Raw genomic sequence first — 15021 nt, 5'->3', positions numbered from 1 at the left:
TTGTGATACATAAACATATGAGTAGGTGTTGGTGTCTACTCCAGCTTGCATGGAAGTCAGATGATAACTTAAGGGAGGGGCGGGCAACATGTGACTTCTTCCAACCCAGAGATGAACTCAGGCTGTCAGACTTGACAGCAAGCACCTTTACCCATTGAGCAATCTCATCAACCAAGGTCATCTTGAGCCTAATAAAAATAGGAATAAAAGGTTCTCCATTATATGAGCTGACTTAGTTTTACATCCTTTATTGGGTGAAATGAGATTATACATATAGACTGTCTATAAAGCCTACCTACCCCATGTTGCAAGACTGAAGAGCACAGCTACAAGCCATCCCTTTTTAAGTCTGTAACCTGAGGCTGAGTTATTTAAACTTTTAATGCTCTCTTTAGTTTCTTTGTGGAGACAATTATAGCAGTTTTGTTTTGAATTCAATTCATTGCAATGAATTGAATACCTACAAAGTACTTAGACCACTGGCTGACACCAGTAGTAAAATTAACTTTTTACCTAGTCGGTAGTGATACACAAACTTTAATCCCAGCATTCAGGAGGCAGAGGCAGGAAGATCTTCTAGTTTAGCCTGATAAACAGAACGAGTTAGCTAGCAGGATAGCCAGAACTGCACAGAGTAATCCTGTCTCAAGAAACAAAACAAAACAAAAACAAAATTTGCCTGATTAGCAAAATATTTATCAGGAATCCAGGGTGGTGAATTTTAATCTTGGGGCAGTTTCATCACATAACAGGGATTTTAATCCCAAAGGCAGTTTCTGAATGTGAGGACTACATAGTGAATTCCAGAAGGACTACAAAGTAAGACCCTATCTAAAGATTGCCAGGGCTGGAGAAAATGGAGAAATGTTTCCTTGCTGTGTAAGTTTGAAGAACAGTTTACATCATCAGCATCCACATAAATGCCAGGCAGGTATGGCAAGCCAGTGCTGAGAAGGCAAGAGATAGGATCCTTGGGAGAACCTGGCTAGTTAGGTAAGCCTGCTTGGCTACCTCTGGGTTCAGGTGGGAGATGCTGCCTCAATATAAAAAGTGCTGAAAGATGGAAGAAAACACTTAACAGTCAAGCTCTGGCATCTCTACACACTCACACACCCTTATCACTGGAAGGCGGCGTTGTTACAGTAAGTTGGGTGTTTCAGCCTAACATTGCTACTAGAGATTTTGGGAAACATAATTATTATTTTACTATTTGACTAGCAGTCCGAGAGAGAGAAAGAATGATGCTTAAAGGATTATTTCACCATGTTTCCCTACATTTAAAGGAGCACTTTAAAAAAAAAAAAAAACAACAACCAAAAAAACTCCTTTTGTTTAAATTATTTGCTGGCATATAATTTTTACTAGTTAGTCCTAAACTGTGAAGACATTTATCTAATACTCTGTGGTCCTAACCTAGCATGTTATGGCCTATTCTGTCTCTCTCCTAGACTTACAGTTTACTCCTTGATGTGGAGGATTATGAAAGGCGCTATCTCCTAAGTCTAGAAGAAGAGCGGCCCGCCCTGATGGATGAAAGAAAGCACAAAATCTGTAGCATGTATGACAACCTGAGGGGCAAATTGCCTGGACAAGAGAGGTAATTATTATGCACTTAGAGAAAATGGAAGATTCCCTCCACTGCCAAACTAGACTCCACATACTTGGGATTGTGATATACTCTATTCTACTATTTCTATAAGCTTAGCTTCTATCTTGGGTTTTAATTGTTTTTGTTTTGAGACAGTCACATGTTGTGTCCCTGCCTGACTTTAATTTCACAGAGATCCAGTTGCCTTCCAAACGCTTGGTATTAAAGGTGCAGGCCATCACACCATACTAGTAACTATCTTTTTGTACAGACTTCAGTGCAACTTCATATAAAACATCCCATAATTCCTTTGAGTCCTTTTTTGTATGTATTCAACAATATATAGTCATTGTCTACAAGGATTGTATTAGATGCTGGAGATAAAAGGAATGTTACTGGATTTTGGTTTTGCGGTGACATTGTATCTGGCTTATAATTTACTAGTGTTTCAACTTTGTAATATTTATTTACTTTCCTACAAAGACAGTAGGAAACTGTACATCAACATTTGTACTTTCTTAGGGTTTCCATAGAGTGTTTATGTGGAAGCTAGTCAGTCTTCAGGTGAAGCATTAACTCTTTCTGTGTCATCTTTCTCCTGCTCATTGTCTGAAGCAAACCTAATTGTGATGTTTGATAAATCCCAAATACTAAATGTAAGAGGACTATATCTGCTCATGGCTCCTTTATCTTTACTCAGGGTCTTGTGAGCCACAGCTTACACAGACATAGAATAGACTTAGAATGTGATTTATCCCTAGATAGGCATGTTATTAAATGCATTTAGTTGAAGAATATTTATTGACATGGAAGTGTTGTAGTGCTCAGTGGAAGAGCACTTGTCTAGCATACAAGAGGCTCTGGACTCAATTCCCCATTCTCTGAGGGCAAAGAGTAGATAACAAAGCTATATAAATTCTGTGTACCCTGACAACACAGGTTAATCCTGAAAAATGTTTAATTTTTACTTAAATCAAATTTGATTATAATATTTAATTTTTTAAAAATTTAATCACATTTTTATATATAACATGGGAAATGATTTTCCCTATTTGTAAAACTTTTTACTTTATATTTGGATGGACTTAGAAAGTCATCCTCAATTTTGGGTAGTATAGATGATCATAAAAATGAGTGTTGCATAATTTTTATATGTGGGGTTTTTTATTGCCTTTATTGACACTAGGTGACATTCTTTTCACAGGGCAAGTGATGACCACTTTGTACAGATCATGTGTATCCGAAAAGGGAAGAGAATGGTTGCCCGAATTCTCCCTTTCCTCTCCACAGACCAAGCAGCTGACATTCTCATGGCAACTGCCAGGAACCTCCCTTTCCTTATCAAGAAGGATGCACAAGATGAGGTACCCACCATGCAGGGCAGTTTCCTTACAGTTCTCAGGTTGGAGAACTTTGGCTCTCCGTTACTTTTGTGGATGTCAAATATCCCTCTTTGCTCTGTTGTCAGTAGCTCCACATTAGCCTGGAGGTTTAGTTGAATGGTTTCCCTCAGGATAATTCTTGATTAAAAGATCTCTATTTATCCTTGTAATAGCTCTTGGAAGATTAGCAAAATTTCTTGTACTTTTTCAAGTTCAAGACAAGAAACTGATAAAAGAATAGTTAGTATTGATAAGTACAGGATTAAGAATGAGATACCTGTGAGGAAATTAATTGTAGTTGATTAAAAATTTAGAAGCAATCAGCTGAGTTATCTGTGCAGAAGACATGTCTATGTACTTTAAAACATGAAAGAGCTGGGCATTACTACTGTAGCCTTTGAAATTTTAGTATTTACAGGAAGGAATGAGTGCTGGAGAGATGGCTCAGTGGTTAAGAACACTGAGTGCTCTTCTGAAGGTCCTGAGTTCAAATCCCAGCAACCACATGGTGGCTCACAACCATCTGTAATGAGATCTGATGCCCTCTTCTGGTGTGTCTGAAGACAGCTACAGTGTACTTACATATAATAATAAATAAATCTTTAAAAAAAAAAAAAAGGAATGAAAAGTTTAAATCTCATCAGAAGAATGCAACATACACATTTTTTAATGTATTAGTTTTTTTTACTTTTACTTACAAATAGTTTGCTTGCCTGTGTGCATGCACTGTGTGCATGGTTAGTGCCTGGGTAGGTCAGAACAGGGCATTAGATCCCTACAGTTGGAGATAAGGCTTGTGAACCTCCATGTGGGTGCTGGGAATTGAATTTGGGTCCTCTGTAAAAGCAACAAGTACTCTAAACAGCTAAACCATCTCCCAGCCTTGAAACTAGTACATTTTCCAGAGACTCTAAGAATGAAAAGGAGTGGAGGAAAATGTAAAGATTGGATATTTATCCTAAAGAATAAAAGACCAGAATAAAAAGGCACACCTATTTTAGAGCATAAATGTCAAAGGAAGTCAGTGGAGCAGTAGGCCCTCTGTCAGTTCTGATCTTATGGAAACCCAACAATGGAAGCAAGTCTGGGAGAACTGCATTCATTTGGTGGATACTCACTGGATACTCTAGGCACCATTTTACATTGTAGAAATAAAACTCTGAGTACAAAGGACCTCCATGGAGCTTCCTTGCTAGTGAAGAGCACTTAGTTAACTTTACAGAAAAGTTACGTGTGGTAACTCCATGTCTGATTTCCCCACACTATGGTGACTAAGGCAGGAGGATTGCTGTTAAGTTTGATGACAGTCTAAAAATGTGTTTGTATTTCATTCTCTTTCCTCCCCCTTTGTTTGTATGTATGTATATGTGTACATGCATGTGCTGAGTTTAACCTAAGTGAATTAAAAAGTGATAAACCATGTTTCTAGAATCTACTTTCTTGAAGTAATAGCTGGTTCCTGGCATTCTCATGGAAGTACAGATAATCCTGGTCTTACCACAGAGGCAAGAAAACTACTAGGTTACTAGGGATGTACAAACTAGTTTGAGGGGACTCCTATTTGCCAGAAGTGACATATTTAACATCAGAAAGAAAAATTACAGCAGTAGACTAAATTAGATTTTTTTTAATGAGTTCATACTGATACCAAAAACATATCAGTCATTTGTAGTGAGTGCTAGGCCAGTAACTCATCTCAAAATTGAACAAGTACGACTCAAGTAATAATACTACTTTTCCATTACAACCAAATGTCCTTGCACACAGCAGTATAATAATCTTGTGCATGGCGAGCAGCCTGCTGGTCACACCCACTGGTGGGAGGTAAATGAAGGAATGGCTTGCAGATGTAACACTCTTGTTTATGTTTTGTAGGTGCTGCCATGCTTACTGGGTCCCTTCTCTCTCCTCCTCTATCATCTTCCTTCAGTGACTGTCACCAGCCTTCTGCAACAGCTAATGAACCTACCTCAAAGTGCAACTGCACCAGCACCCTCCAATTCTCACCTCACTGCTGTGCTCCAGAACAAGGTGGTCGGTCATTTTGTGTCTCTAAGATTGTGTGGCGTCTAAATTTGGCTTGGGAAAATTATGACTACTGTAGCTTTCTTTCACTCAGGAACGCAAACTGGTTTGGAAAAATCAGTTTCCAATGAAATTTATAGCATCAAGTATTCTGTCTTCTACAGTTATTCTTGTCATCTTTAGCAGTAGATATCTCAGGCTTCAAAACTGATCTGAAAGTTAAAACTGGCTTGGCATGAGGAACATAGCTGGGTATGGATGATTAAGGTATAGATTAACTGCCTGTCCTGTTTTATTAGGACTCTCCCAGAAATTTTAATAAGCTCCTCATGAGTAGCAGTGACCAGGACTTAGTCACATGGCATGCCTTGCCACAGGGAAGCTGTGTGTAGCTCTCAGTTATTAGCATGTGAAAGACAGAAAGAGTTATACAAAGTTCGGTGCACTTGCCTTTAATCTCAGTACTCAGGAGGAAGACTGGCATAGAAATCTAAGTTTAAGGCTTATTCCCAGTTTCAGTACAAAACCAACCAACCAAAAAAAAAAAAAAAAAAAACTTTTTTCTTTTTTAAATTCAAAACCTCTTAGAGGAAACCTAATAAGGAAAGAGGATCATGGTTTCTAAGCAGACAAGTTTCAGTTCTTGCTTGCCCTCTTACAGCTTTATGATGCTTGGCTGGCTGGTGTTTTGTCTGCATGTATGTCTGTGTGAGGGTGTTCTATTTTGGAGTTATAGACAGTTAGGAGCTGCCATGTGGGTGCTGGGGATTGAACTCGGGTCCTCTGGAAAAGTAGTGCTCTAAACCACTGAGCCATCTCTTTAAGCCCCTCAGCTGATTTTCTGATCTGTGTTGTGCAAGTAATGATGCCAACTTTGCACACTCGTCATAGAATTTAGATGATGCCTGCTGTGTAGTGGGTGCTTGTGTCGAGCCACAGTGTACAATGGAGGTGAACTCTCAGCACTCCTTTCCTTTGACTTACCAACAGTAACAAGGTATCTGAGGCAGTAGAGGATACCTGTATCCCTCAGGACATATGCTTTCTCAAGTGACCAGTCATGGTCTTCCTATTATTTAATCTCTGTTTTAGTCTTGATAAGAGCAATAGAAAACCAAGAAATCATACAATATCCTGAGTCTGGGGAATATTTGCCTACAAATAGAATGAAGGGAAATTTTGTGAAAAAGAAATATTCTTTGTAATATGAACACAGAAAAGTAGAATGAAGTCCCAGAATACTGCCAGCGTCACTTTTAATTAGGGGTGTTGACATTTTCATTCACTGCCCCTTCAGAATTCATGTTGCTGATTTTTAGACTTCTATTACCCTTTGTAAGTTTGTAGATTTCAGATACACATATGCATGTGCACTTTTGTATGATGTGCATGCACAGGCTGTACAGTCAGAGGTTGGCACCAGGTGTCTTTCCTTGATTATTCTCCACCTTTGCTTTTTGAGATAAGTTCTCTAAACTTGAAGCTCACTGATTTGGCTAGACGGAGCTGGCCATTGTGCATCAGGAATCTGCCAGGCTCCAGTTCCCAGAAGTGGAATCACAGGCACACTACCATCCCCAGCTTTTTGTGATTTCTTGGGATCTAAGCTTGGGTCCTGCCTCTTGCACAGCAGGTACCTTACAAGCTGAGCTAGCTTCCTAGCCCCAGGAGGGTAAAGTTTCTTAATTTCCTTTGAGCTTTGATTTTTTTCCCCCTTTGTATATTTCTAAATATTTTTTTAATTTGTTTTTTTGTTGTTGTTGTTGTTTTGTTTTTGCTTTTTGAGCCATTGTTGTATATTCCAGACTGCTCCCTAACCTCCTGTGTGGCCAAGGATGACAATGAACTTTTGGTTGTCCTGAATGATGGGATTATAGGTATGCACTGTCACACCAGATTTATGGTGCTGGGAATCAAACCTGAAGCTTTTGTGCATACTGGGAAAGAATGCCACCAACTGAGCTATATCTCCAGGGCTCTGTGTAGCTCTTAATCTCTTTTTCTCTTTATAAAATAACTTTACTTAATTTTTTTCTTCTAATTTTCCATGAACTGACTTTTCTTTTTTATCTAATTTGATTCTTTAAAAAAAAGGAGAAAGACAAAATCATTAGATTACCAGGTGACTGGTGTGCAAAATATTTTCACAACAGGATAGGGTATATAGAAATGGCTTTCTATGCTTGTCACCTGCTATGTGAGAAACTAAAATGTAGAGGAGAGACACATCTTTAATTCCAGACTTACCTGACCTCTCCATCCGGCTACACAAAGACTTTGTTATCGTCATTTAGTACCGTGGTTCTATCAACTGATGTGGAAGAGGCTAAGGTGCACTGTATTGAGTTTTACTGTTGTTACTTTTAGATTTGTTCTATGTGTATGAGTTGGGTTGGTTGTTTGTTTGCCTCTTCGCCTGTATATGCACCCTGGGAATGCCAGTGGGTGGTTGTGAACTATTATGTAGTTTCTGGGAACTGAACCTTGGTGCTCTTCAAGAACAGGTGCTCTTAATTCCTGATCCATTTCTGCAGCCCTTTATATACATTAAGTTTAATTCCATCTGATTTCTGTTGTAGTTTGGCTTGTCACTGCTCCTAATCCTACTAAGCCGTGGGGAAGATCTACAGAGTTCAGATCCTGCTATAGAATCATCGCAAAATAACCAATGGTCAGTATTCATTACTTATCTCCTATTTTAAATATTCAAAATTATCTTTGCTCTCCTCTTTCCATTCTACTTCTCATACTGTTTTGGGTTTTCTCTATTAGGACAGAGGTGATGTTTATGGCAACCCGAGAACTTCTACGTATCCCCCAAGCAGCCCTGGCCAAGCCAATCTCTATACCTACAAATCTAGTGTCCCTTTTTTCTCGCTATGTTGACCGGCAGAAACTGAATTTGCTGGAGACAAAACTGCAGTAAGTTATGAACACATTTCACTACCTTGATTGCGTGCCTGTATGTGTGTGTGTGTGTGTGTGTGTGTGTGTGTGTGTGTGTGTGTTGCGCGCGCGAATGCAACAGTACCTCAGAAAACAACAAAAGCTGAGAGGCATCTAAGGTCTTGTATTATGAGATTCTTATAAAGATGTAACTTGAATGCAAAAGATTGATTCTGTTTTAACTTACTCATACAAACAATTCATCTTTCTCTTCATATCCTTAGGCTGGTTCAGGGGATACGATAAAAGATCTCCAGAGTGTCCTGTACCGCCTTTTGGCTGCCACCTGCACTGCTGCCATCACCAATGGAGTGTTTTTAATGAGGGAGGGGGGTAGCTTATGACCCAAAGCAAAGTCTGTGGGATCCATTCCTGTTTTCAGAAGTTAGCTCTGAATGCCAGGTATTTCCCACTGCTCTGATACTTCTGCTGGGTGGTACTTCTGCTGGTTTCTTTTACCTTCTGCGTTACACTTTTGCATGTCCTACTTTTACTCAATTCTTCTCAATTTTGCATTTTCTTTGCCCTAGAGACACAAATATAATGTCCCTTTATCCCATCACCACTATTACAATTCAAAGTAGGTTGTAGTCTACCGAAGGGCTCCTCCCCCCTTTGAAGTCTTTTTTCATCTCCCCTTATTAATATGACTATAGGAGAGTCAAAATTAAGTAGAAGTCAAGACATAGGTAAATATACACACCCCTACACAAATATTCGTATGGTCTCCAGAGGGTCCTTAAAGAATGAGTTTTAGTTTGAAAAATTATTTAGTTAATATATACCTCTAAAAATAAACCAGCTGATATATTTTTAATCTGTCTGTTCCATCTTGTCATTTGGTGGATTCTACTTTTTTAATATATAAATACAGGGTACACAGCACATTACATTAAATCAAACTTGTTAATTGGCTGATGCCCAGAGGACTTTTCTTTCTCCCTACCTGTATTTCCTTTGTTGCGCGCGCGCGCGCGCGCGCACGCACGCACACACACACACACACACACACACACACACACACGGTTAAGCCTTTTCCTATGATGACTACAGCGTGCTTGAGTCTGTCCCCTCAAGTGCATTCAAGAGTACCCAAGATGAGCCTCACGTAGAGCCTGCTTCCGCAGTGTAGTTTTGTGCACCTGCACTGTCTTCCTGACGTGACTTCTGTAAGCCATGCTTCTGCTTCTCTTCCCCATTTTCATTTAGTATCTTGGGTAGAAACCTCCAAATGTAGCCATGGCTGCTAAGCTTGGGCTCTGCTCTTCAGTCTCCTATCCTGCAGCAGAACTGCTGTCCTGGCTGCTTAGTCTCACCTGAGCCCCATCCACTGGCTGCCAGCCGGCCTGGGTCTGAATCTTAGGGATACTTCCCTTTCGCTCACCTTTCTTCCTTTCAGCAGTCAGCCAGGATAAGGGACTCTACTCCCTAGTGGTTGCTAAATTGAATTTATTTTATATTCCCTTCCTGATCCTTCTTTCTGCTGTTCTCACCTTTTTGAATGTAGTCGGGGGACAGGCTATGATATTTAAAAAGAATAAATGTTTTGCACATACATGTATTGTATAACAGTAAAGCCCTCCGTTACAACCAGCTGTCTTTGTCCTCATCTCCATTCTTCTCATTTTGTGGCCTCGGGCTCCACCAGCTGCTCCCCAGTGACAGTCCCTAGCTTCCTTCCACCATCTGCTGACTGTCTTCACTGAGCCTTTCCTGCCTTCCCTTCACACCCAATCAAGTAAACACTTGATTATTTTTCTTCCTTATTGTGCTTTTTGTTCAGTTCTAATTAATAAAAATAAAAGTTTCTAAATTTACATTTTTATAGGGTATTGTAAATAAAACAAATTGTATACTTGAAAAATGTGTGCTGCTTTATACCTTTTCATTTCTGCATTTGTTTTTAATGTTTTCCAATATACTTGGATTCACTAGCAAAACTCTTGATGTTGGGGAAATACCCCTTTGCCCTGAATAAATTCACTATTTCTAGATAGATGTCCATCTCTTTTTGCTTTTAACAGACTTAGGTAAGTCCTTTAAGCATTTAGCTGCCCTTACGGTTTGTATTTTTTTTTTAGCTCTAGCCTTGTAGCTTTGTTTATTCTTTTAAAAGCAAAAATTACCTTGCTAGGCATATACCTATAATCCTAGCAAGCAGGAGTGTGAAGCAGGAGGATCGTTCATTTTTACTCCTAAACTGAACAAGATTGAAGATTCAGCAAACTTGTAAAGAATAGAGGGGGTCAGAGAATGGAGAGATAGTTTAGTGGTTAGTGCACTTGCTGTTCTTCAAGAGGACCCAAGTTCAATCCCTAACATCCACGTTGGCAACTCAGTCATCTATAACTCCAGTTCCACAGGATCTGATGCCCTCTTCTAGTTTCTGTGGACACACGGGCATAGTACCAGAGTGCACATACAGACAAAGCACCCATATACATACTGTTTCTAAGGAAGAACAGCAGGAAGGGACTTTGGATCCAAGAGCAGAGTAATAGTGTGGGATATTACTGTTAGAGTAGTGTATAAAGAGATGGTTTGTTAACCTTGGCATAAACCCTGTTAGGTGGCTAATGTTGGGGAATATCCACAAGGATATTCAAGTGTCTAGTTAGAGGACCTGAAAGAACATACTATGCCAACACTTCACAATTTAGAGACCTGGAAACTGAAGTTCTAGGAGGAACCAGGACTTGGCTTGAGACCCTCGGTTGGCTAATGGTAAAATCTCAGGGAATGTTCTAGGTACTTTAAGGGTATTTTTCTTTTAACCTAGAAATAATGAATGTAGGCAATAATTAGAAGTTTAGTCTACAAACTGCAATCATATGAGGCCTGTTGCCTACAGAAGCAGAAAAAGAGTTCTAGATAATCTGAAAGTGGAATTATGGATGACATAGCCACTAATTTGGGGGCTGTGAACTGAACCCAAGTCATCTGCAAGAGTAAGTACTGTTAACCTCAGAGCCATCTCTTCAGGCCCAGAAAAATTGCTACATGGGAAAATACAATAAAAGGATAGAGTATACCAGCCAAAAGATCAAAGACCTACTTTAGTAAGTCTGAGCTAGATCCCATATCTTAGTAAGATCCCATGTCTACCCTAAATTGTAATCCCCCCCCCCAAAAAAAACTATAGCTTTGAGTCACTAGAATTGCATTCTTAAACATTAGGAGGAACAAGACATAATCTGTGGATTTAAAAAGCCTTGTACTTTGGTTGGACAGCAAGTTCAACTGGGAAGGCAAAAAAGGTCTTAGGCTTTTCCTTATCTAGTTTTACCAGTTTGGCATTGTGAACTCTGAGAAATGAGTATGTAAGATTTCAGCAAGCAAGGCTTTAATCTGATAAACTCAGAATATTAAAATGATCTAATAGCATTATTTTAACTTTCCTCTTAGAGACAAAAGTTATGAATAGCTTGCAGGTCTTATAACTGCCTCTGCCTTACTTTTTAGTGTGCAAATGTTACATGGAATGCTGTTAGGAGGAGTTTGCTCTTTATTCAATGTGACTCTCCAAGCTGCCACTTCAGCTGAGTTCATTCTCCAAAGTGATACTAACCAAAATTCAGGGTCTCCAAAGAATGCAGAAGAGAACCAAATGATGTGGTTTTTCCTTTTCAGTTAGGACTTTAAAATTGCTTGGATTGTATCAATTCAAGTAACAAAAGCTGGTGATGCTGCTAGCCTAGCATATACAAATCCCTGGGTTTGCCCCCCAGTACTGCATACAACTGGGCACTCTCAGCATTTGGGAGGTGGGGCAAGAAGATCAGGAGTTCACTGTCATCCACCGCAGCAGAATGAATTCATGGCCAGCCTGGAATACAGGGGGCCCTGTCTCAAAAGGAAAAAAACAACAAAACATTTGATACTTGATAAACCAAGATAAAACTAAAAGTTACAAGTTCTTAAATAAAAATCCCAGTGCCAAAGGTGGGAACTCATGCATTGTTGGTAAAGGAGTTCCCTGAGGTCCCTAAATAGTTCCTACTGCTGTTTGTTGCCACTAGAACTGGGTTGTAAGACCCTATTTCTGAAGATGATTTGGTCTCAAGACAAATCAAGCTGGAAGTTTCCCTATATGTTAGCTAGATTGCATAGTCCTGGGAGATGCTGTGCAAGCAACTGAAAACTGTCATCAGTTATCAGCAGTGGACCCTAGCTACAGTATAGACCAGCTAGGCAGTCACTATTGGTACAATGTGGTAGGTGTGTTATGGGGTTAGACAGCCACTCTCCACATGGAATTGATGCTCCCACCACAGGTGAGTATTTACATCTGATATGTAAGCCCAGTCTGAAACTGTAAGCCCATGACTGAGGAGATCATAACCCACGTTAGGAAACTACTGCTGCTGTCTTAATAGGTCTAATGTGTCCATCAAGTGGTCTTCTAAATAACTTCTAAATAAATAAATGTCTATAAATGAGTACTGCTGCCAGCTTTGGTAAAAGAAACTTATTTTTAGTAGTAATCAGAGACTCATAACAAATCAAAAGACTGAGAGTAAATGACTGTTGAATGTCCATTCATTAATGAGGAATCTATATCACTCTCGACAAGTCTCAGAGCACTATTGGAAGAAGGGTTAGGAAGAAGGTAAAAGACAGGAATTGGGGGAACAGGAATGACTTCCAGGAATAATAATAGCTATTGTGCTCTTGAACTCACAGCATCTGTGGTCACTTGTACAAGGTTAGATCAACACCCTGTGAAGGAAGGGGGTGGCTCATGGGAGGCACCACACTCTCCCATGTTTTACGTGCACTTAACAGTTGATGAGAAATGGAGAGATTCTTAGTGGTGTAGTCACAGGTAGGACAGGTAAATCATCCCTGCTTCTGTTAGCAAATCCTACCTACATTCCTATAACGAACCCTTATGAAACTCACTGAGTCACACAGCCATACACAGACATGAAAGTAAAGAGGACATGTTGGGAAGGGGGGGGAGGTGAGTGGGAAGGGGGGGAGGTGAGTAGGAAGGGGAAGGAGACAGTAATGGTGGGGTGAGTGTGAAGCACAAGTATAAAAATGCAATCAATTATTATATGGAATATATGCTAATAACCCCCCACCAAAATCATGACGCCTCTGAGTTCAAGGCTGGCATGGTCTACATAGTGAGTTCCAGGACAGCCAGGGCTATGCAGAGAGACAATGTCCAAAAATAAAATAAAACACTGAGAAAAGGATCTGAAGTTCTACTCTCCAGAAGAAAAAAAAAAAAAAAGGTTAAGAAAACAAGCTAAGGGAACTGGAGAGATGGCTCAGTGTTTAAGAACACTGACTGCTCTCCCAGAGGTCCTGAGTTCAGTTCCCAGAAACTACATGGTGGCTCACAGCCATCTGTAACGGGATCTGATGCCTTCTTCTAGTGTGTCTGAAGACAGAGACAGTGCACTTACATACATAAAATCTTTAAAAAAAAAAAAAAAAAAAGCAAAACTCACAAGCTAAGAGTTTAGTGCGTTGCTCTTGAAGTGATTCTACCATGAACAGGCACACAAAGATACAAATTAGACGTGCTTTGCATTTATTTACCTTTCATATGCCGTGGCCATCTTTACTAGTACAAAGAGAGCCACCCTGTTTATGGTTCTATGTCCCACTATACAAAAGTTTAACTATTATTGCAAGTCAGTCTTCAAATACTTCTTGTCATCATTTTCCATGAAGAATAAGCAAAGCTAAGCCTACATTACTTTATTTTTTTAGCTGTTTTGTAATGTAGAAGGAATACAAAAAAGATCTGTTTATCTATTGTATGATTGTTTTTCCTGCATGTTTGTGTGCCATAAGCAGCCCCAAACAAACTTTCCATTTTGATCCTCTAGCCTTTTGAAACAAAAGGGCCAACTATAGTTGTACCACACCAAAGTGATCATCTAACGTCTAGATTCTCTACCATCTGCTGGCAAGGACTGAAACTGGAATTTGTGTCCTGGCTGGAAGATAATTCTTGATCTTAGGTCTGAGATTCATGTGGAAACAGCTGGAAATCAGAGTGTCTGCAGCCTTCCCGACTGGGCTTTAATGTCTTCATTTTCAGTAGGCAAATTAATGCCTTTTGGGAATGTCCAAAAAAGGAACTGGGTTTGTGATAAAGATTAGAATTGCAAGAATGGGCGCATTGCTATAGATCTGGACCCTAGGAAGAAGCAAATGGAATTCCTTACTTCTATTCTCTTGATGTTGTGAAATACAGGTCACAAGTGGCTTGTTCCTTCTGTGACTTCCTGTATTCACATGTGAGCTGCACAAATGGAGAAACTTTCTTATTCACCCCAGAGCCAAGCACAGGACTGACACAGAGCAGCCAACAACAGCAGCAAAAATGTGGCTATGAAATGATTGTACTTCAGTGAAACCAAGATTAAAGGTGGTATTCCAAGAATCCCTTTAAACAGACATGAAATACACAGTTCGTTTCCTGAGGTCTGCTTCGAAATAAATTGTCGCTCATTTTATTAGCAAGCCAGGAACAATTTGACAATGTAAGTCAGACCTTGTGGTTCTGGTCCAGCTTTCAGCCCTAGTGGGATACTTGTAGTAATGAGTACTAGAAAGAAATCATCTATGGTAATGGCTTTGAATGAGGAAAGCTTTGTATGTGGGCTGGAAGTGGAGGAAGGGAGTTAAATGGGTAATTTTTTTTTTTTTTGGTGTTTTTCTAGACAGGGTTTCTCTGTGTAGCCCTGGCTGTCCTGGAACTCACTCTGTAGACCAGGCTGGTCTCGAACTCAGAAATCCACCTGCCTTAAAGGCGTGTACCACCACTGCCAGGCTAAGTGGGTATTTTTTAAGAGAACAGCTATACAAAAGAAGCCCATGAAAACTTGAAGGAGCTAGGTGTGGGTCAGAAAGCCATGCAACTAGGGGAGCCAGTCCCAAGCAAGAATGAGGTTGAGATGTGTCCAAACTCTGAACATCCTGAGACCGATAGAAGTTAAAACTGTCTCCTCTTTGCTCTGGGCCCACATGTCCCAGTGCACATCGAATGGACAGCCCCCACCTCTGCCACTCTTGAGGTAGTTAAGTAGCTGGGTGGCCAAATTACAAGTTTAGCTT

The 15021-nt window shown here is 39.9% G+C and overlaps 2 protein-coding genes across 3 annotated transcripts in view; one reads left to right on the top strand and one right to left on the bottom strand.

Annotated features, from left to right (window-relative positions):
* Nucleotides 1-9814, top strand: part of Patl1 (PAT1 homolog 1, processing body mRNA decay factor) — a 32205-nt gene extending 22391 nt beyond the window's left edge. Inside the window, exons 14-19 of the mRNA XM_052189297.1 lie at nt 1449-1597; nt 2793-2952; nt 4846-5001; nt 7575-7666; nt 7768-7917; nt 8166-9814. Coding sequence (XP_052045257.1) covers nt 1449-1597; nt 2793-2952; nt 4846-5001; nt 7575-7666; nt 7768-7917; nt 8166-8187 — 729 coding nt within the window. The 3' untranslated portion in view covers nt 8188-9814. The remainder of the gene's footprint in view (nt 1-1448; nt 1598-2792; nt 2953-4845; nt 5002-7574; nt 7667-7767; nt 7918-8165) is intronic.
* Dtx4 (deltex E3 ubiquitin ligase 4) overlaps nt 1-15021 on the bottom strand; it is an 852074-nt gene that overhangs the window by 235247 nt on the left and 601806 nt on the right. The gene's annotated exons all lie outside the window — the stretch shown is intronic.

The sequence above is a fragment of the Apodemus sylvaticus genome, chromosome 1 (assembly GCF_947179515.1).
Source record: "Apodemus sylvaticus chromosome 1, mApoSyl1.1, whole genome shotgun sequence".
NCBI classification, from domain to species: Eukaryota; Metazoa; Chordata; class Mammalia; order Rodentia; family Muridae; genus Apodemus; species Apodemus sylvaticus.
This window is presented reverse-complemented; position numbering and strand designations above follow the sequence as displayed.